Below are 12,880 nucleotides of genomic sequence, written 5' to 3' on the forward strand. Positions count from 1 at the left end.
TTAGATTAGTCCCAGCAAACACATTCAGAAAATATGGCTTTTTAGTTAACAGGGTCAAGAGGGAGAACTTCCTGACTGATCTGTACGGGGTTGAAATAAGCCCAGGGGAGTGTGCACCCCTGGCCAGAACCGCCTCTGCTGCAGCAAGTGCAGCGGGCACATCTCACCCACCCACCACCCACCCCACACCTGCCACAAGGTGCATTTGCAACATCACTTTCTTAGACAGCATTAGGAATAATAATAATAATAATAATAGGAATGAAAAGAGAGATTAGCAAACCCAACACATCAAACCCATGAGCCTTGGCAGAGCTGCAGAACAAAAGGGGGAGCAGAGGAGAGGAGCCCGGCTGTTAGTCAGTAGACGGCTCTCAGCACGTGATGGTTTTACACACAAGACGTTTAACAACCGAGCGTTATTGCTATGCTTCCATTTCCAGTCTAATCATTAAGCTTTACAAGTCAACATCAAACACTGCCTGTTCCATACAGAGCACGTAGGTGTTGGCGGTTGCACTCCTTGGTCTGTGCTCTCGGGTGTGTGGCGCAGGTCAAAGCTCTGTGCACCCTCTGGATTCCCAAGGAGTCCAGAGCACAGGCTAAATGCACCCACAGATCCCTGTCACACCTTACAGGCCGAGGGCTCACTTACAGTGTGAGTGGGGGTGGGTCTGTTGGAGCCCCCGGCACAAGGAGGGGAGGGCAGGCCCTGCCTGTGCTCCAGCAGCTCCTGGGCTTGCAGTATCTCCAGCAGCCTTCTCAGTAAAAAATAGGAACACTGTCTTTTTGATCTTTTTTTTTTTTCATGATCTCTTTGATCATTTTATATAAATACAAAGATTAAAATAATTTATCTCAACATCATTTCTATTACAATCATACAGTGTATTCTCTTCAAAACAAGTGCCTGTATGTGTGTGTGTATATATATATATATATATATAAGTGTATATATAGTATCTCTAGAGCTATCCTCTCCCCCAGAAAAGCAGCAGTGACTGAAGCAGGTACAGCACGCAGGAGCTGATCCTTCCTGCTCTGAGGCAAATGTACCCAGGGAAAAGCACAGGCCTCACCCTGACAACTCATCTCCAAGCACATTACATTGGCACGAAGGGGGAACTGGGGTGCTCCCTCTCCATCCCCTTGGGAAACACTCCCCTTGCTGCAGGTGGCTCTGCCTGCCCAGCCCTGGGCACTGGGGCTCCGGGCCTGCCCAGCTGCCCACCCACACTGGGAACACTGGGAGGAGGGAATGGGAATGGGATCAACTCCTTGAGCAAGCTGCTAATTAGTGGTGGAGAGGAAAGGATCCTGCAGCTCAGACAGGGTTGCTTCATTTACATACTAGGCACTATGGATGATGATTGTTAGGAAGGTATTTACATAGAAGAAGGATCATACCTCTCCCTCCCCTTTTCAATGCTCATGAACTCCATGATCTCATCAAGGAGTTTGTAATAAAAATGCATCATCTTGTGTTTATCGGGATTGTCTAGGAAGGACGGGAGAAGCAGCTGTGTACACCACAGCTGCAGGAACAGCTGAGCACGCAGGGACACGCACTGCCCTCTTTCACCTTAACAGAGAGACAAATCCTCAGCAGAACCTCTCAGAACCTGAGAGAAACAGCAATTTCCAGAGGCCAAGGGCACCTCGTGGGAATGGCATCCCTGGAACCACGACGCTGCAGCCCTGGGGCTGCTCCTGCAGTGCCTGACAAACCCCTCTCGCTGCCCCTGTGGGTGGGTGACAGCAGATTTCCTGCTGGAGCTTTTGTGCCCCAGGAGCTGCACACCTTGGCCGGCCTTCAGCCAGGGCAGCTGCTGCCTGGGTCCTGCAAGGAGGGTCCTGTCCAGCACGGCTTTGCTGTGCTTCTTCCCAAACCCAGGGATGTGTTAGGGACCATGGGAGCAGCTGGGGAGTGTGGGGTCCAAGCCCTCAGGGGTGCCCTGGGGGAGCAAGAGGGGTCTTGCCCTCCAAAGCCTGACTATTCACATCACAGCCAAAGAAAATGTACAAAAGCTGCTAATTTCTGCCCTGCTAGTGCAGCTCACATGCTTCAGGGTTCATTTTTACCAAAGAGCTGGCCTGGGCACTGCTGCTGCAAATCTCATAAAAGCATTTTAATAGAGTATATAAATATTGAACTACAAAAATAGACAGCTCTGACTGTACGGGCACACTGTGGCTGAGCGGGGGCAGGCCAAGCCTCACTAGTCTATGATGGGGACATCTTTGAAGAGGTTTCAGACTGAACTGGAAGGAAATGGGGTCTGATCACCCCCTGCAGCTCCCTCCTGCCTGTGCCAGCCGTGGAGGCAGCGAGGGTCCCGTGGGCACTGGCTGTGGGAAGGGGTCGGGTCTCGGCTGGGTGTCACTGCCCCAGCACAGCCGGGCCAGCCAGGGCTGGCAGCTCAAACCTGCCCCTTGGGTTGCCCCGAGCAGCACAGGCTCCACGGGCGCCTGAGCAGAGAGACCTTTGCCCTGCCTGGCCGCCGGAGCCCTCCCCTCCTGAGGGTGTTTCACAACACCCACAAACAGATTGTAAAGCTGACGGTTTTTGTTGGAGATCGGACAAGGCTGCCCCAGCAGGGTGAAGGCAGCTGCCTATGGCTGCTGTGCTGGGAGGGACAGGAGGACCGGGGGGCTGCTCAGCCCTTGGTGGCAAACCCAGAGCTGGCTGTTAGAAGTGACTAAGAACCGAAATGCTGGTGCCGAGAGCCCCGTGCAGGGGCACAGGGAACAGCCCTGCTCCAGCAGCACATGGAGCCCGGCTGTGGCAGGCGAGGAGCCACGGGGGGACCGGTGGGACGGGCGCTCCCAGCTCTTGTGCAGCCACCTTGTCTGAGTCCTGTGTGTGAATGTAATGTGGGGGAAATCCGTGTGGAGACACGGTTTGGAGACAGCCAAACTGCTGCACAGGAGAGTGCGGGGTGGGACCTGGCCGGCACGGCAGCACTGTCCCTGTGGAAGGGGATCCTTCTGTCCCCCACAGGATGGACTGTTGTTCAGCTGCCTGCATCCTGGAGAACCTTCCTGGGGATGTCCTGGGCCCTCTCCAGGCCAGCCCAGTGTTGGTGATGCCCGGGGTCGGAGGGCTGGCTGAGCTCATCCCACTGTGCCAAGCCACACGCTGCACAGCCCGTGGCTGCTGCACACACACCCCCTGGCACCCCTGGCTGGACAAAACACATCTGGTGCCCACTCCGAGGGCAGCAGCAGCAGGAAGATCTCCTCATTGCAAAAATGCTTGCTTGCTTCTTTCTTTCTCTTTCTTTTTTTTTCTTTCTTTCTTTTTCTTTCTTTCTTCTCTCTCTCTCTCTTTCTCCTTTTCTTTCTCTCTCCTTTCCTTGGAAGCTCTGGACAGGCGCTGGACCGTGTCCCCTCCACAGCCCAGGTGGTTGGTGGGTGCTCCCCTGTCCCGCAGCTCTGCCGGTGCCGCCCTCGGCTCAGACCCTTGGGGCAGAGGAGTCCCCCCGGCTGCCCGCGGGTGGGAGGTTCATGCGGGGCGGCCGCTTTCTGCTGCCCCGAGGGGACGGGTGAAAAGAACCTCGGCCGGCGCCCGCCCCGGTGCTGCTGCTCAGGCCTTCCCGGCCACGCTGTCCCCTGTTCTTGGGCCTATTCCTGGGCCCGGGGGGCACCGTGGGCACCGTGGGCACCGTGGGCCCCCTGCCTCTTCGCGGGCTCGCCCTTGGCCGGCCTGGCCCTGCCCGCCGGGTCCTGCGGGTCCTGCCGGGGCGGGCGCTGCCCGCGGGCGCTGCCGGCCGGGCCGCGGGGCTGGGCCGGGGGCTCGGGGGGCTCCGGCGACGGGCGCTGCGGGGCGCGGGGCCTGGGTGTGTAGAGGAAAAGGGCCGGGTCGGGCATGGGGTCGTGCTCCTCCGGCACCGGGTCCCTGGGGCGGGCACCGTCCCCGGGCGGGCGCCGGGCGGGCCCCGCTCTGTGGGCGCGGCGGCGGGGCCGGGGCTCGGCCGGGGGCTGCTCGGGGGGCCGCCCGCCCGCCCGGGGCCCCGGCAGCCGCTGTGCCGTGGCGTGCAGCTGCAGGGACAGGTAGGCGGCCGCCTCCGTCTGCTTCTGCAGCTCCGTGTCGAGGATGGTGACGCGGTGGCTCCGGCGCTTCAGCTCCTCCAGGAACCGGCGCTCCTTGCTGCGGAGGCTGGAGCGCAGCGCGGCCACCAGCGTCTCCTTGTGCTGCAGCTCCTTGCGCAGCTCCAGGTTGTCCTTCTCCTTCTCCTGCAGCTGGGCCTCCATCGCCCGGCACTTCTCCTCCAGCTCCCGGTCCAGGACATCTGCGGGTCAAAGCACAGAGAGGGGTGGGGAGAGGCGGCAGTGGCTCGGTGCAGCTCTCCTGCCGGGTGTGTGCTCCCAGCGTGGATGTGGCCGCTGACCACTCCATGGCACCAGCATGTGCCACTGGTGCCATTGAGGCCGTGCGGGTTCTTCTTGGAGCTGGGGCTCCAAAACTTCCCACGAGCTGCCCGAGCGTGAGCTTGCTGCCAGCACAGGCACAGGAACCCTGTCAGCCCTGAGCCGCTGGCGCAGTGCCACGTGTAACACCCAAATGTGGGGTGACAGCAAAGTGGCAGTTTCAGTGGAGGACGTCATTGCCATGGAACCTACCACCTCTACCTTTAAAACCAGAGTTTTAAAATTTCCCTAAGTATCTGGGGTTTCACCCTAGAAGTGACTTTGAGTGTGTGCAGAGGACATGGGGGAATACATGGGCTGGGAGAGAAAAGGAAATGGTTCAGCTCAACTTTGGCCTCAAGCCCTGGGACTCTGCAGCCTGGTTGACAAGGATGGAGATGTTAATCCAAGATTACGGAGGAGCTGGGCTGTGCTCACCAGAGAAGGAGCTGATATGCCAGGAGGGAGGACTGGGCTCTGGGCAGCCCCATCCTGGCGCAGGATGGCCAGGCAGCCAGGGGGATTGGCGCCTTGGGTGGAAGGGCTGAGCTCAGCGGGCAGCAGGAGGGCTGGGCTGGGCTCCTGCCCCCAGCAGCCCCAGCCACCCACTCGGGCACCCAGCCCTTGGCAGGGCGCTGGCTGGCACCCACCCACGCTCCCCGGCCTGCCCAGGCCTGTCCCATCCTCTGCAATACTCTGCTTTTTACTACACGATTGGCAGTCCCTTCCAGCCTCAGCGCCTCAGTGCTGCTGCAGAGGGAAAATGCTTTATAATGAGGTCCCAGGGAGGCAGTTGCAGGCAGTAATTATTCCATGAATGGCATTAGAAGAGCAATCATGTGATGGCACGGTAAAGGAGGTGCTGCCCCATAAACGTGGCAAAATGATCGTGCTCTTTGTCGGCTCTAAAAGGCTAAAGGACGGGCAGGGACCATGGGTGGCACTCGCTGCATTGTGGCTGATGACACCCTGGTGGCTCCTGCTGGGCTGGGTGCCAGACCCTGCACCATCAGAGAGCCCACTGGTGCAGGGAAGGGCCCCTGGCCCCACAGGAGGGGCTGGGAGAGCAGAATCCCCCTGGAGCCAGCCATGGCACTGTGTGAGGGTGCCAAGGGCAAGGACCCCAACAGCCCCAGTGAAAGCAGCCCACACCCACCCTGGCACGGCCAGCCCTGGTGCTGAGGACAGGGTGCAGGCTGGGGCTTAGTGCCAGGGACTGTGCCCAGGCAGCACCAGGGAGGAGTTCCAGCTTCATCCCTGGGATGGAGGAGGGAGAGGAACCAGGCTGCTCACAGAGCATCCGCTGCCAGCTGTGGGGTTCCTGGGCAACACCAGCACTTATTGGGCTGCCAGCAGCCTGTGAACTGTGTGCTGCCCTCCCAGCCCTGCCCTCAGCCCCTCTGTCCCCTCAGCCAAGGTCCATGTCCCCTCCCTGGGCAGCCCCAATGGGTCCCCTCTGGCCCAGGCTTTTCAGGTGGCCCCCACACCCCCACACACTCCCCCTTGTGCCCAAAGCTGTGCTCTCACCTTGCTGACGGGCCTCCAGCTCTTTCATTTCCAGGTCATGGGTGAGCTCTGGAAGAGAAATGGAACAGGACTGAGGAGGGGCATCCCACCCATCCTGCACTCCCCGTGTCTTCCTCTGCTCCCTCCGGGGCTCTGGACATCGCTGAGGCTGCAGCGCTGCCTCTGCCCGGCCCATGTGGGAGCGTGGCCATCAGGCTGAGCTAAAAATAGACAATTCTGGCAATTTATGTTATTAAGCAGCCTGGTGGCCAAGGCAGCATCCTTGGGTCCTATCCCACAGCGGAGCGGGAGGCTCCATTCCTCTGGCAATGCCTTTCCTTTCTCTAAGAGAGCTGCTAAACCATTTTCAGTGCTTTAAATCAGGGCAAAGAGCAGAGCAATGGACTGAAAATAGATCAAAGTGTAAGTTGCCACCCGAAGCATTTCATAATTTCCTGCTCCAGGCTGGTGGCTGCGTGTGACGCAGGCGGGACTGCCTCGTCCCGGCACAGTGTGCCTGCAGGAGGATGCTGCCCTGCTCCAGTGCAACGTGGAGCTCCCAAATCCCTTCCAGATCCCACCAGCTGCAGCCCCTTCCTGCCTGCTCAGCCCTGACGTGCTGCCTGCTCTCTGCCTGCTTTCTGCTTAGTCCTGGGCTACAATACCAGCTCACAAAGGGCAGCTCAGGGACCTTCTGGAGTTCACTTTACCCTGCACACTCTTACAGACAGTCCCTTTTGAATTAATTATCACAGCCCACCCAACCACCAGCAGCCCCGAGCAGAGGAGGAGAGGGGCAGCAGCAGCAGCATTCAGCTGTTCGAGGGCTTTTTTCCCCCTGAAAATGAGTTCAAATGGTTAATCTTTGCCCTACATTTTTCTTTTAATCTGCTTTCATGTTGACTCTAATCCTCATCACTGCCATCCTCCTGAAATGGAACACTTGGCTCAGGCTGCTCTGCCTGTCTGTCTTGGAAAACAAATCTGTAGTGAGCAGGCAGAAGTACCTGAGAACATAATGCAGTTTCTGGAAAGCGTTCAGTGCTCCCGACTGCCCCAGTGGGAATCAATGGCCATTGTGCTGCTTTTCTGAAGCTAAAATAATAAGTCTGGAATCTCAGATATATTCCAAATGAAAACCAAAGCAGTTGCCTATTTCTAAAGACACCGCCCTGCTGAGCAAGTGCAGGGATGACACACACACAGCCTGGGGTCTGAGCTTCTGTGCTGGAGCCATGGGGGCTGGTAGGGACCTGCCCCAGTACTGTCCCCACAACCCCCGAGGGGCAGATTAGAACCAGCTCTGTGGGAGGGAGAGCCCTTCCCACAGGGATGCCTCGGAGAGACCAAGGGAAGAGAGGAAAAGTCAGAAGCAACAGTGCCAGGGCAGCAGACACGGCTCTGCAGGGCCCCAGTGAGGGAGAACTGACTGACTGCCTCCACTCTGCTCCTGCAAACAGCCCCCCTAGATAATGGCACTCAAATGTCAGCAAAGTCACCTTAAAACTACCCAGGGGTTGCCCCCATCACTCTTGGCAGAACAGGCACTGCAGAACCACACACCTCAGCTGCAGGACAGGACCTCTCCAGTCAGACAGGGCTGTCCATGGGTCACTGATAACCAATTGTGCAGAGGGCTCATTTCATCCCCTGGGGACAGACCCCCCAGCCTGATTCAGGCAGGAAACCCCCACTGTCTTGCTTGTCTGGAGAGGCCATAGATGAAGCCATTAAAACAATGAAACAGAACAGCAAAAGCTCAGAAAGGGTGGGGAAAACAGCCAGTTTTATCAGTGCAGACATGCCTTTGTTTCCCAGGAATCCGTGAGGACGAGAGGCTGGAAGACAAGGCGTAATTAACTACGGCTGAATTATTGATGAGAGCAGTGGCACAAGTTGGAATGAGTTTGAGTGGTGGCAGGAGGCAGGGCAGCTGTCACTCCTGTGGGGATGGCTGGAGGGGACAGTGACACTGCTGCAGTGGGGCCGTGGGTGGGGGGCTGGCAGCTGTGCACCCCACAGCCACAGCCAGGCAGAGCCCCGAGCCCCGGGCTGCAGTTTGGTGCTTGCCTTCCCTGCATCCTGCCCTGTGTGAGCACCCCGGGGTGCCGGCAGGAGCTTTCCTGCCCGAGGTGCTCCGTGAGCTCCCACACACCGTGGCCATCCCAGCGCTCACCTGAGCAGTGCTTCTGCAAGCGCAGGATCTCCAGGTGCAGGTCATGAAGCAGCTCCATCTGCTCCTTCTTTAGGAAGGCGATGTGCCGCTGCACGCTCTGGATCTGGTGCTCCAGGGACACCGTCTCCATCGCAACCAGATTCACGGTCCAGGCCTGTGGGGAGTGGAGATGCTGGTGATGGAACGTGCAGCAGCACACGGGGCTTGTGAGCCCCAGAGCCCTTGTGAGGGCCAGAGCCTGGGGGTGCAGGGCGGTGCCTGCTCTCCTCTACCCTTTCCACAGGGATGTGGCTGTGGGTGAAGCAGCCCTGCTTAGCCAATCCCCAGGGAATGGCCCCAGCCCTCTCATCACCCGGTGCCTGCAGCCAGGTCCTGCCTGCTCAGAGACTGCAAGGGCAGAAAATGCTGTTGCGTGGACCCCGGCATCGCAGCAGCCATTTCTGCTCTGAATTTGGCCCAGGAAATATTTTATCACCGAGCAGGATGCATCTGGGACAGGATTGCTCCCCACCGTCCCCAGGTGGGAGTTGCACCAGAGACGAGTTTGGCTCTCTCTTGACAAGCCACACATTAGGCAGCAGTGACTGCAGCAGGGATCCAGCACATGAACAATACAATCTGCTCCGTCTAACCCGATCAGGGCTGTGTGGCGAGAGGAGTCATGTTGTCTTCCAGGAGAAGAAACGTCTTCCCTGGTAATTTGCCTGGCAGACGAGAGCTGCTGGCGCCTGAGCTGGGCTGGGGGTCCAGCACCACGTGCCACCAATGGCTTCGGCAAAGCAGCTGCGTGAGCCACCCACCTGTGCTGCTGCACAGAGAGATAAAAATAACCCCCCAAAGAACCCTTAATCCTGGGAAATAACATTCAGTGGTGTGTGGAATCTGTCCTTGCTCCCCACACCCAGCCCAGGAAGGAGGGAGGCTGCAGCAACGTAAGGTAACCTGGCAGTGCTGGGTCAGTGGCTGGACTCGGAACATCTGAGAAGTTCTTCCAACCTAAATGATTCTGTGGGGAGCTTGTGCCGCAAGCCTGAGGGACAGTGTGCACCATCCTGTCACTGGGAAGCTGCTTCCATTCCCTCCTTCATCCACATCTGACTCCAGCTGTCTTTCTACAGAAACTCCTGAACCAATCGAGCACTGGGGCTCACGGTTCCAGCACACCCCATGGTCACATAGGGCATTTTGAGATCATTCCTGCAACCACAATCAAATCAAACTGCATTTAAGCTCAATCCCACAGTAAGCACAGACCCACCTGTGCCAGGGGCTGGGGTTGGCCCCTTGGAGGGCTGTATGTCCTGGTGCCAGGGCAAAAATTATGAGAGTTAAGTGGCATCTGCAAGAGCCCAGGGCTGCAAACCACACCATGGATACACCCTCCTGCCAGCCCTGGCTGCGATGGGCTGGGCTCTGGAGCAGCTTCTTATGGGAGTTGTGGTACCTCATCTCGAGAAACATCAGAAAGTAGGTTGGCCGAAGCCCGGGGGACACACGGTGCTATTTTCAAGCACTTTGTTCTGTTTAGTTGAAATGTCTTCAGTAGAATTGGCTGCAAATTTTCCATTGAACTTTCCCTTCTCCCTCTAAGTAGGAAATTACTCTTTTTTTTAACCAATGAAAATGTTTTCCTTTAAAAATAAATGGTTGATAAATATCAAGCTCTAAAGGAAGAAAAAATTTGTTTTCAGAGAAAAATCTGGAATTGAGATCTGTTTATCGTCTCTGACTTGGGAGTTGAAGAGTCTTCATAATTTACTTGTGTATGGGATCAAAAGAAGTCTGTCTCCAAAATTGCTGTGGGAAATCTTTAGTGGTTTGAATCAGCTTTGCCTGTCCGACATGACTTTCACTGTTGCTCTTGAGAAACAGCTCTCGGTCTGTGGCAGGAACATCTGGTGCCTCATGTTGAGGAGAGAGCACCTGGTTTTGTCTAGCCATGAACCTCCCACCAGCACTAAGGGAGGCAGGGGCAGGACACAGGGACAGGACACAGGGGCAGACAGGGCAAGACACAGAGACAGGCAGGGCAGGAGCTGCCTTCACTGGAAGTGGGGACAGTGCTGGAAACAGTCGTGCTGCTGCCCAAAAGCAGAGATGGGAAGAGCTCTCCTGGGGCTCTGGGGACCTGAGGCTGCTGCTGTTCACCACTTGCAGCCCCGTGGGTGACAGGAGGTCTGTGCTGTCCCCTCTGCAGGTCACACAGCTCTGCCTCACAGGCGCTGATGCAAGAGCCAGAGCTGTTAACGAAGCTGCAATCTGGTCCTGAGGTTTCAGCACCATCAGTGAGGCTCTGGAGTGTCCCTGATGTCAACAGGGCAGTGGATAAACACTTGCCTGGCCAAGGCAATGTCCACCCGTTACCCCAAAGGGTTTCAGAACCAAACTCTCAGCAGCTGGTACCTTCCCTCCATGGCTTCTGAAGTCAAGTGGGCATTGCAGCAGCATCCTGAGCCTTTAGTTTGATGCATGCCTTTGGTCATGTCACACAGCACGGTCCTTGGGCAGTGTTGGGAGTCAATAGGGATTAGCTGCTGTTGGCTGATTTAGCACAGCTCCCATCTAGTGATGCCAAAGCTGCCCATGCCAGGGGCTTCAGAGCACCCACAGGGGTGATGACCATAAGTCTGTGCAGTGAACTGAGGCAGGAACCTTCACCCTGTGCCACAGACATGAGACCCGAAGCACTAGTGACTCGAGCTGTCCCTCCCACCAGCTCCCCCTGCCCGGCTGGATGAGTGTGGCTCCCAAAAGGATTGTTGTACTGCAGCAGGTAGGGATGAGGTTGGATGCTCCTGCTCTGATCCCTGCCTTGCTGCTTACTTCTCTTTTCCAGACTAGTTCTAACTTGCCAAGGCAACTGGTGGTGGAAGCCCTCAAAGTGACCGTGTACTCTGTGGCTTTGAGGAGTTAAATATGGGGTTACAAACCTAGAAAACAACGTCATTCATAATAAAAGCCAAGGGTAAGTGATAGTCCTCTTTAGCTTGAAGGATACTCTGTGCCCTTGTGCTTCTGAGAGTGGTACATGTGTACACACAGAAGGAAAGGAGGCAGCAATCAGCTGAGAGGTGGGGTTTGCCCCTGTTCAAAGTTGACACCTACAGCCTGAGCTGGCCCCTGCTCAGCTCTGGATGAACAGCTCTCTCCAGTTTTGGAGACTAGACATCCAGGGGCCTTTGATCCATCACTGAGAGCTTTCCAGTAACAGGGTTCCCCTGCTGACCATCTAAGACTTTGAGCACGGGACTGCAGAGCCAGTGCTGGGCTCAGCCCCCTGCATTCCCCACACGGGGTGACCATGGGGGCACAGTCTGGACTGCTGAGCCTTCCTGTGGGCCTGCCCCTGCCTCTAAACCACATTTTTTCCCCACTCCTTGTCCTTTCACCATGCAACCACAACCTCTGGGACAAGCACATTGGGAGTCCTGATCTCAGCTGGTTGTTTCAAAGCACTGCTGGAAAACCCCAGTGAGATTTGCACTTTCATCCCAATTTATCAAATTCTTATTTCACAAACCAAAACGACTGAAGCAGCCTCTTGAAGTAGCTACAATGACTAAATCAGTTGCAAGAGCTGATTTCCTTTGCCCAGGTTGATTTGCTTTGGTTGAGAATTTGCTTCCAGGGCAAAACTCTACTGAGGTCTGTTGATCAATGCAAATCAGAATCCCAAAACTTTGACCAAGAAAAACCCTCCATCTCAATGATGCATCTGAAAGGCAGATGCAGTGTTGCATGTCCATGTACCCCTGCACACACACCATCACAGCAAGGTCCGGCCCTTATCCGTGTGATCATTATTCCCCATCAATGGCAAAGTAGCTGGGAGTCAGAGGGCACAAATGAGGTTTGCAGGAACAGGTCGATAATTTATCCTGCTGTGCTTGCCAGCAACCCCCTCTCCATCACGTTAAAACATATACAGGAATAAACACTGGTACACGTTAGAAATCCATAGTGCTTAGTATTTACAGCTCAAAGAATACAAAGAAAAACTTAGCAGCAATGCCATGAAGCCAGTGTATCTTTAATGTACGGAAATCAGACAGCAGGAAGCTCAGAAACTTGCAGAAGGTCACAGAGGCAGTGGCAATGCCAGGAATAGAAACCAGAGGTGAAATCCCGGCCTTGGAAAAGTCAGTGGGAAACCTTCCCTGATCTCAGCAGAGGCAGAATTACACTCGGAGTGCTGTTTGCTATTCATTATCTGTCAGTATCTATTTACAGATAAAATCAATACAGACGCTGATTATAAATTATCGTGTTTTCTCTCAATTCTCCGAGCACAGCTGCCTGAGGAACAGCCCCGGCCAGGCTCGTCAGGGGGCTGCGGATGCTGAAGGCAAGGCCGTGCTTTCTCCTCCCGTCTCCGGGGGAATTCGCTACGGATGGAGCTCTGCGCCGGGAGCCGAACCGGGCCCGTCCCCGCCGCTCGGGGCCGATCCTCCTGCCCGGGGGCTCCCGCGGTGCCGCCCAAAGCGCTGCCCGGGGCCGGCGCTGAGCCCGCAGCGGGAGCGGAGCCCGGCGGGGCTCGGGGGGGACAGCGGGGACGGAACCCCGGCGCTACCGGGGGGAGCGACTCCGCCGCCGGGGTCGCGCACCGGGAGAAGCAACTTCTAGAACCGGCACGGCGGGGCTGCGGGGAACTTCTGCGGGGCCGCCCCCGCAGCCCGGGGAACCCGCCCGCTCCCGCAGCCCGGCCCCGCGCCCCCGGCCCGGCCCCGCCGCGCCCCCGGCCCCGCGCCCGGTCCTTACCTGTGGGGAGCGGCGGGGCCCGGCGGGGCG

General features: G+C 56.9%; 1 protein-coding gene across 1 annotated transcript; it reads right to left on the reverse strand.

The window, feature by feature from the left end:
• Positions 1-2,378: 2,378 nt before the first annotated feature.
• CCDC92B (coiled-coil domain containing 92B) lies at positions 2,379-12,880 on the reverse strand. The gene is made up of 4 exons (XM_027698755.1): positions 12,851-12,880; positions 8,093-8,246; positions 5,938-5,985; positions 2,379-4,292 (listed from the first exon to the last, which is right to left on the reverse strand). The coding sequence occupies exons 2-4, from the start codon at positions 8,220-8,222 to the stop codon at positions 3,625-3,627; spliced, it is 846 nt and encodes a 281-aa protein (XP_027554556.1). The 5' UTR covers positions 8,223-8,246; positions 12,851-12,880; the 3' UTR covers positions 2,379-3,624.

This window comes from Neopelma chrysocephalum, unplaced genomic scaffold (genome assembly GCF_003984885.1).
Source record: "Neopelma chrysocephalum unplaced genomic scaffold, ASM398488v2 Primary Assembly neopelma1_132, whole genome shotgun sequence".
In the NCBI taxonomy this organism is placed as follows: Eukaryota; Metazoa; Chordata; class Aves; order Passeriformes; family Pipridae; genus Neopelma; species Neopelma chrysocephalum.